Source organism: Cyprinus carpio, chromosome B8, assembly GCF_018340385.1.
Source record: "Cyprinus carpio isolate SPL01 chromosome B8, ASM1834038v1, whole genome shotgun sequence".
In the NCBI taxonomy this organism is placed as follows: Eukaryota; Metazoa; Chordata; class Actinopteri; order Cypriniformes; family Cyprinidae; genus Cyprinus; species Cyprinus carpio.
This window is the reverse complement of record NC_056604.1, coordinates 633,237-643,086: the sequence shown is the minus strand read 5'-3', so window position 1 is coordinate 643,086 and position 9,850 is coordinate 633,237. Positions and strand designations below refer to the sequence as shown.

Below are 9,850 nucleotides of genomic sequence, written 5' to 3'. Positions count from 1 at the left end.
AATATATATATTTCATTGAGCTTCACTGTTTACAACATGTATTTAAACTATGGTTTTGCTGCAGAAAGTCTGGTGTTTCTGACTCTGCTTCACATCAGCGGGATTCGTCCAGAGCTCCCTCGGGGACCGGACCTGTGCTTCAGAGCTCCCTCGGCTACAGAACAAACACAAACATGTGTCTTCACATGAGGACATACTCACACGCCAGCTCAGTCTGTGCACCACGATGAACATATTTTCAGAAGAGGCTGGTTAAACACGGAATGTCTGAATGATTGATATCCTTCCTGCTCCTCAGCGCAGATGTCTGTCCTTCATTTGTGCTGAAGTCATTCAGAAACACAGACATAGCTGCATTTAAACACACATATCAGCATGAGCTGTACTGTGTCTGAGCCGTGAAGCAGTGTTATCATCACTCGGTGATCAGAGAGAGATCATCAAGACTTCAAACCAATCAAAAGAACTGGAAGGTGTGTTAAAATGTTCTGCAGTGTAAATGAAGTTTCTCCTCATGCTAACGCAGGCATCAGTTTAATTAAACAGTTTTATACTAGTGATGTTACGTTCAACACAGAAGCTTTGAAGCTTGTATATAAAAAAGCACATTTCACACTGAAGCACTGTTTGGAGCTTGATTGGTTGTGATCTGTGACGTCCGAAGCTTCATTTGCCTGAAAACCATGTGACTGCTTCAGTATCTGTTCTAACTCAGTGCTGTTTTCTTTACATTACACTACAGCAGTGGTCAAGATCCCTGACCTCAGGCTTTCTGGAAGACGGGATCTACCTACTGAAGAACTGATAGAAAAAGACCAATTTGAGGTCTTTTATTTAGTGTTTTTTGCAAATTTATTTATTGGTTATTTGCTTATTACAGCAGTAACAAGCAAACTGGCCTTAAACATTCTTAAAGAGGCAACCACTGCATTTTAATCACGATGCTACACACGAGCAGTTGTTGTATGAGTTAGATTGTACAATTTCAGGATTTAAAGGAAAAACAGAACGGTCTGACTTTAGCTTTGTGAAATTATGCAACATCAAACATCAGCACGGAACAAAGAAAGGCTGAGAGCTCTGATGTGTGACAGAATCATCAGATCGAGACGCGCATGCGCTCTCTGCCTGCAGGCGGCGCTCACAGAACACATGCAGCGTTTCCTTGGTTACCGCTGTAAACAAAGCGAGATAAAAGAAGAAAGTAACATTGCCATCTAAACTTTCCTCAAGACACTCAGTTCGCCTCACTGATGCTTTAATATAACCACACCCCCAATTCAATATTCATATCTGCTTCCTATATTTCTGCATCTTTGCGCTCTATTAGCGTCTCTGGCCTCCTGTTTACACACTCTTTATTACTGCCTTATTAGATCCCGAAAATAACAGACAAATCAGTGCAAAAACTGAAACATGTAATGTATTTATTTTACTGTTATTTTCGGGATCTACTGGCATCGCCATTATGGGGGGGGGGTCAATATCGTAATGTATATATGAAGCTCAAATGAACTTTACCTACGAAACAACAGTCTTAGGACTGAGGCAGATTTAATTTATGAATTTTTGGATTCATTTATTTGACTAATTTTGCTGCCAGTACGCCCACACAAGACTGACTCTGACAATGAATATTATTTATGTTATGTACACTAAAATAAAACAAAGACTCAGAAGCAGCGGCTGTAATGGAACACAGGTGCTATTCCTCTTATGACCACTAGATGGCCACAGCATAAACCGTTTTGAAAAGCTTCGTGTAATTACATTTTTCCGATAGAATTGTGTTGAAAGCTTCGCTGGTTCAGGACGCTTCTCTTCGCCATCACTAGTTTATACATTAAAACGCGTCTGTTTGTGATTCGTTGAGAATTGAGAATCAGAGCAGCGCGGGACTCTTATTTTGCCGCGTGATCGTGCAGCGGAAGCGGAAGCGGCGCGCTGACCGTGTTTCTCCCGAGCGATGATGGCGGATTTTGATCAGGAGCAAGAAGATTTTCTGCGCGAGCGGCACGTGCGTTTCTTCCAGCGCTGCCTGCAGGTGCTTCCCGAGAGATACGCGCCGTACGAGACCAGCAGGTAACCGACCACCGAGCACACCGAGCCGCGGGAAACACACACACACTCACACACTCACACACACACACACACACACACACACACACGCGCGCGCTTTTTGTGTAAACTCATCCGCTTCTGTTCTTTGAAGGAGAATCGAGGCTGTCGTAAGGTGAATTGAAGTGTGTTTATCGTCTTCGTTTAGTATTTTCCAGTCATTTGTGTTCACAGCCGGAGCGCGTTTAGGCCACGCCCACCGGGAGCAGCCCCGCCCTCTCCGCTGAAGCTCCTCCTCGTCATCTCTGACTTACACTAAACACAGAGCAGTATCTGAAGCTGCTGTGTGTCCAGATGTACAGTATGGCATGGTTTCAGACTATGACTCGTCCTCTAACTCTGTAGTTTATGATGTGTTTATATAGATTAAACACTGTTCTTCACTTCAGAAACACTACAGTCTGACTGGGATTAACACCAAACATTTGGCTTAATAATAATAACTTCAGCAATAATAATAATGGTGATAGTAATAATAATCAGTTTCAAGACAGTCTCTGCTGTCATGAGAATAAAAAGTGATGTGAATTATTGTTTTCATGATTATTCATCACTAAAATAGACTCAGTTTTGTTAATGCATCTAATTATAATTCTGTAATTGTATATTGTTATAATTTTTTAAAATGAATGATCATGAGTCTGGCCTCTTTAAAGTTGTTTTGAGCTCATATTAATCGAGTTAATACACAAATGCATGTATTAGTGTGTGTGTATCACATCAGTTTAAGAGATGTGCTTGTTCTTGTTCCGCTGTGTTAACCCTCTGTTTACTGAGAAACACCGTGCAGTCTTCAGAGGAATAATTGAGTGCTTGAGCTTCCTCTTCACCATCAGTTCAAGTCTTCTCTTTTATCTTCCTTTAAACAGTTCTTCTGACTCCAGATCGTTGTAGAAGTACCTCTTGCCTCTTCAGTTATTCTCAAGATTTAATATCTTAAGTCATTTTGCTTATCTAGTAAATGCATCTTAATTTAAGAATTGTTTTTTACAATAATACTAAGTAAGTGAAGCCTTTTTTTGCAGCATATGGATTTTTTTTTCTACTGAAAGTGTTTTGAGAAGATATCTCATCAGCTGAACAACTGGCTTGCTGTTAAACAACAGTGTAATCCATTAAACTAGTCTCTGTGTGTGTGTGTGTGTGTGTGTGTGTGTGTGTGTGTGTGTGTGTGTGTGTGTCTCTCTCTCTGTCTGTGTGTGTGTGTGTGTGTGTGTGTGTGTGTGTGTGTCTGTGTCTGTGTGTGTGTGTGTGTGTGTCTCTGTGTGTGTCTGTGTGTGTGTGTCTCTCTCTCTGTGTGTGTGTGTGTGTGTGTGTGTGTGTGTGTGTCTCCTGCAGGCTCACGATCGTGTTCTTCGCTCTGTCGGGTCTGGATGTGCTGGATGCTCTGGATGTTGTGGACAAGCCCAGTTTAATCGAGTGGATTTATTCCCTGCAGGTTCTTCCCACAGATGACAGTGAGTCTCTTGTCTTATTTATTAAGTGTTAGAAGCTCATACGTCTGTCACGCTTCTTCCCGTCTGTTTTCTCTTCTCTTGATGAACAGAGTCCAATCTCAGTCGCTGTGGCTTCCGTGGATCTTCACACATCGGCGTTCCCTACAACAGCTCGAAGGTAGCAGAGATTGTGTTTGTCGTGGGGTGCTGGACACTCAGTGACCGCTGAAGAACCGGTCACACACTGCTAAACATCACGCTCTTACTCAGTGTGTGTGTCTGGTGCTCTAGAATAAATATCTAAACATTCTTCAATCAAGATGAATTTACTGTACAAGATATTAAGTCTTGTTTTCTCTAAAAAAAAGTTCTTAGTTTTTCCAAAAATATCTGCCAATGGGGTAAAATAAAATAATCTTGTTTAGTCTTTGAATTAAGATTATTTTTTTACCCCATTAGCAGATATTTCTGCTTGTTTTAAGCAAAAACTAACACAATTTATTATTATTACAGAAAACAAGACGTAATATCTATCTAATAATAATAAAAGTAATTTTACTTGTCAAGTGACTGCATCTTGATTGAAGAATGTTTAGATATTTATCCTACAGCAGAAGACACAGAGCGTGAGTAAGAGCGTGGCACCAGTGTTTCTCCAGCTCTTAGAAAGTCTTCATTCTCCCGTCCACAAATTAAAGCCTTTCTAAACTCGTAAATCAGAGCAGATCGTCTTAAACTCATAAACTCAGTCCTGGCATTAAATTTCACATGAACTGCAAAACATGAATCTTTTCATCAGTATTTCTGTCGTGTTTTCGAAACCAAATATCTAAACATCCTGAAATCAGGATATATTTACTGGAGATACAGAATTATGAAGTCTTGAGACTAAAACAAGAACATTGGCAAGCTCTTGTTCTGAACAAACTCACTTCATTTTGATTTATTTCTCAGAAAACGAGATTTTTATTAATTTTTGCATCTGCAGTAAATGTGTCTTGATTTAAGGATGTTTGTAATGGAAAACAAGACAGAAACACTGAGCAGGAGAATCAGAAGATCAACAGGTACAAGAAGTTATTTGCATATTTTATTGTTTGTGAGCAGAGATATTCAGTCATTAAGCTATTGTTTTTATGATTTATATCGTCATGGAAATGTGTTGGAAGGTTTATTTTCAAAACTTTAACCCGTTTAATCCCAAATTTTACCCAGACATGAAAATATCTAAATGATGTCATTAGTAACCCTTTCAAATAATCAATAATTATTATTTTTTAATTCTTTGGAAAAGTGTGAAAATTTGTGTGTTATGGTCGGTCACAATTGTGATCGGTGGGATAATGTTATACTGAATTAACATATTTCTGCAGTCATCAGAATTATTATATATCGTAGCCCAGCTATTTTAAACTGTTTGATCATATTCTAGGGTTATTATTATGCATAAAAACTCTTATACAGCACTGACAGGAATACAGAGAGAAAAGACAAAAAATACAACCATCAGCGTATTTCAAAATTGTTACTTTCCTGTAACATATTTCATAAAATTGTAATATTAGTGCTACAACATCAGTATTGTAACATATTTGTAACGTTTGATCTTTTAATTTAGTGCAATATTTTGTCATTGCAACATTTTAGTGCAGCTTTCACTAACAACTGTAACTGGATTTATATGTGAAGCTACATTCACTGTTATCCCAGCGGTCACTATGGTGACCATCAACATGTTTACTCATTCTATGACCACACAACAAAACTCAATATATGTGAATTCATATATTAATACTAGACACCTTAAAGATAGCGTGTACCAGAAAGCTTCGTCATATCTTTATGTTAACATACTTTACAAGACTTTTGTTTTGGAGCTTTGATGCAGCATCATCTTCTCAAGGTGCAAAACAGGAAGTAAACTGCTCTGGTCATGTGACAATCTGCATTAATCATGTGACACTGCACATGTTTAAATGAGACCCTTTATTAATTCCATATTTGCAGGAAATGCACTAAAACATCATTTAGTACAGTTTTTAGAGCTTTATCAAAGAAAACCTTTTTTGTGACCGGTGGGGTTATTGTTAATTGCTTCAATGGTCCGGTGTGTCAGCAGTGAGCCGTGTCTCTCCGCAGGGCCCCGGCTCCCCACACACACGAAAGACATCACTCACCCATCAACTACACACACCGGCCTGGCGTGTCTGGTGATTCTGGGAGACGATCTGAGCCGTGTGTGTCGAGAGGCGTGTCTGGCCGGACTGAGAGCGCTGCAGCTAGAGGACGGCAGGTTCGTTCGGACACTCGTCTCGCTCTCGCTGGGATCCAGGAGTCCGCTCTCACTGTGCCGCTCTTTCTCTTCTGCAGTTTCTATGCTGTTCCTGAAGGAAGTGAGAACGACATGAGGTTTGTGTACTGCGCCGCCTGCATCTGCTTCATGCTGGACGACTGGTCAGGGATGGACCGCCAGAGAGCCATCGATTACATCCGGAGGAGCACCGTGAGTCTCCTGCTGCGCTACGAGCCTGAGACACGCTCCTCAGACGATCGGGATCAGTGGGATTTTTGATGCGTTTGATGCTCATCAAGGCTGCATTTATTTGATCAAAAATACAGAAAAAAACAGTAATATCTTTTGCAATTTCTAATATTGATCTCCTATTTAAATATACTTAAAAATATAATGTATTTCTGTGATGTGCAGCTGTATTTTCAGCATCATTACTCCAGTCTTCAGTGTCACATGATCTTCAGAAATCATTCTAATATGATGATTTATTATCAATATTGAAACTGTTTTGCTGCTTCATATTTTTTTTGAACCTGTGATACTTTTTTTTTTATTGAATTTATGAATAAAAAGTTAAAAAGAACAGCATTTATTCAAAATAGAAATCTTTCAACAATATATGTATTCACTATTATCACTTTTTATCCATTTAACACATCCTTGCTGAATAAAATATAAATTTCTTAAAGAATAAAGAAAATTTGTAACTTTTGAATAATAGTGTATGTTGTAACAAAATTTCTATTTTGAAATTCTCGGAAATTAATTCTATTTTAAAGTATTTTAAAATAGAAAACTTATTTTAAATTAAACTGTTTTTCTGTATTTTTGATCAAGCCTTGGTGAGCAGAAGAGACTTATTTAAAAATTAAAAATCTTACTGATTGCAAGCGTTTGAACAGCAGTGTAAGCGAATCCTCATGATTATCCAGAAACAGAGTTATTCCTGCCCTCCACGATTGATCTTCAGTGATGTGTGTTTTAGTCCCACTGCGTTTAATGGGATGCTTCAGTCAGAAATCATCATTTACTCGTCCTTATGACATTCAAACATGACTTACTTTCTTCTGAGGAGCACAAAAGAAGATATTTGTGTCCCTGCAGCACAAAAGCAGTCATAAGTAGCACAGGTATATTTGTAGCAATAGACAACAATACATTGTATGAGTCAAAATTATACATTTCTCTTTTATGACAAAAACTTAATTTTTGATAAGTAATATGCATTGCTAAGAACTTCATTTGAACAACTTTAAAGATGATTTTATCAATACTTTTTGCACCCTTTAGAATACAGATTTTCAAATAGTTGTGTATCACCCAAATATTTCAAAAAATTGACCCTTATGACTGGTTTTGTCATGTTCAGAAGAATGTTTGGGAACCAAACCACTTTGGACCCTGTTGACTTTCATTGCATGGATGAAAAACTAAAAACCTTCTTTTATGTTCCGCTGAAGCGAGTCAAACAGGTTTGAGTGACACAAGGGAGAGTAAATGATGACAGTTAATTAAAGACGTTAATGTGTGTTGTGTTGATGTGATGATGAGCACAGTGTGTTAATGGTTCTGTTGTTCAGTCGTATGACAGCGGGATCGGTCAGGGAGCCGGACTCGAGTCTCACGGTGAGTCACACACCTCTCCTCAATCTTTGTTATTAAAGCTTGTGATAATAACTGCTCTGTCTTGGCTCAGGCGGGTCCACCTTCTGTGCCGTGGCGTCTCTGTGCATGATGGGAAACCTGCAGGAGGTGTTCAGCGAGCGAGAGCTGAAGCGGATCCGGCGCTGGTGCATCCTCAGACAACAGAACGGCTTCCATGGCCGACCCAACAAACCTGTGGACACCTGCTACTCCTTCTGGGTCGGAGCCACGCTGGAGGTACACATTAGTAGTACAATAGTACACACTAGTAATACACTCGTACACACTAGTAATACACTAGTACTACACTAGTACACACTAGTACTACACTCGTACACACTAGTAATACACTCGTACACACTAGTAATACACTCGTACACACTAGTACTAAACTAGTACTACACTCGAACACACTAGTAATACACTCGTACACACTAGTACTAAACTAGTACTACACTAGTACTACACTTGTACTAAACTAGTACTACACTCGTACACACTAGTACTACACTCGTACACACTAGTACTAAACTAGTACTACACTCGTACACACTAGTACTACACTCGTACACACTAGTAATACACTCGTACACACTAGTACTAAACTAGTACTACACTAGTACTACACTCGTACACACTAGTACTACACTTGTACACACTAGTACTACACTCGTACACACTAGTACTAAACTAGTACTACACTCGTACACACTAGTACTACACTCGTACACACTAGTACAAACTAGTGCACACTAGTAGACACTAGTGCACACTAGTACTACACTAGTACACAGTAGTACACACTAGTACCACACTAGTACACACTATTGCTACAGTAGTACCACACTAGTGCTACACTAGTACACACTACACTTTTTGTTCTGACTTCTGTTCATATGCCTGTGAGAGCAGGAGACCTGTGATGACCAACAGAAGACCCAAACATCACAGCGTCACCTGTTAGTGGATTTAAAAGAAGAATTTGTACATTTGTGGATATTATATGTTGGTCTATGTTTGTCATTTTCACACTGCAGATGTTTTCTGAGTGTTGTCCGTGTGAAGTCTAACATGTGCTCGTGTCCCGCAGCTCTTAGACGTGTTCCAGTACACCAACTTTGAGAAGAACCGCAGCTACATTCTGTCCACACAGGACCGTCTGGTGGGCGGCTTCGCTAAATGGCCCGACAGTCATCCAGGTACAGAGCGCTCAAGAGCTGTTGTGTGTGTCAGTGGAAACTCAACACAGCAGACCTCAGTGTGTGTGACTGATTCTGAAGGATCTGGAGATCTGATGTGTTTGTGTCACCTGATGACCAATGATCACACTGACCTCAGAACACTGTCCAGAGCTTTGTGTAGAGACACACACAGGAGTGAGATGTGGTGCCTCGCAGGTGTTCGATAGACAAGCATAAAATATGAGCATATAAAAATACACACATCTAGAAATAGTCCATATAAATACTTGTGATTGTATTTGTGTAGCAGTGATGCAGTCACACTCAAGAAGCATTCAACACGAATGGAAACAGTGCTGGAGCGCATTAAGACTTCATATGTATTTCTGTTCAATACAGATGCATCTGATGGATTTATTAGGACAGGACAGATGTGAGTGCTGAAGCTCTATATGAATGATTGGTCATCAGTTCTGTCCACCTTGCTTCAGGAAGTGTTTTTTCAGTTGCTTAAGTGCTTAAAGATGTAATTTGTGTGCTTCATTGGGAGTGGATGGGTGTTAAATAGATTTGCTCGTTTCTATCGTCTGATCTGTTTGCAGATCCTCTGTTAGACAATTATTTTAAAAATGATTTCAATAATAAGTTGAATTGAGTTAAAACTTCAACATAAGCTAAACCCTTGATAAATAACTTCAGAGCTCACAGTTGGTCTGTCTGTAAAGATTTATAAGAAGTTATTGTTAAACATCCGTTCCCCTGTGTGTGGAGAAAATGAATGGGGTTTTTGGTTTTGCTCCATCCACCGCGTGTTTAACTTGAGTGTGTGAGACTAACAGGTCTTTAACTCATGTGCAGATAGTTTTTGTTATTCTAGTTCTAGTAACTTATGACTAATGAAGCAGAAACGGCTCACTTACGCACTGAAAACACCCTGAAACATTACATTGATTTTGTCAGGAGAAAGTCGTGGCGTTACACGGCTTGCCCTCATCCCTCTGATCCTGATATAAACTCTGTAAAATCTTTTTAGAGAATGAAACATTTTCTTATTAACTTACATGATATGTTTTGATAAAATACATCATGGAATATAATTGTATGGGGTATAACAGAGAAGTTATAGCTACAATTACCTTCAAGCTGCACATGACAATTACTGAGATTAAAACAACACT

General features: G+C 39.3%; 1 protein-coding gene across 1 annotated transcript in view; it reads left to right on the top strand.

Moving 5' to 3' along the window:
• The first annotated feature begins 1,842 nt into the window (after positions 1 to 1,842).
• The window catches only part of LOC109109760 (geranylgeranyl transferase type-1 subunit beta-like), a 9,460-nt gene continuing 1,452 nt past the window's right edge, over positions 1,843 to 9,850 (top strand). Inside the window, 9 exon segments of the mRNA XM_042729175.1 lie at positions 1,843 to 2,082; positions 3,457 to 3,575; positions 3,665 to 3,732; positions 5,694 to 5,708; positions 5,711 to 5,847; positions 5,925 to 6,057; positions 7,428 to 7,473; positions 7,544 to 7,728; positions 8,582 to 8,690. Of these exon segments, the coding sequence (XP_042585109.1) occupies positions 1,967 to 2,082; positions 3,457 to 3,575; positions 3,665 to 3,732; positions 5,694 to 5,708; positions 5,711 to 5,847; positions 5,925 to 6,057; positions 7,428 to 7,473; positions 7,544 to 7,728; positions 8,582 to 8,690 (928 nt within the window). The 5' untranslated portion in view covers positions 1,843 to 1,966.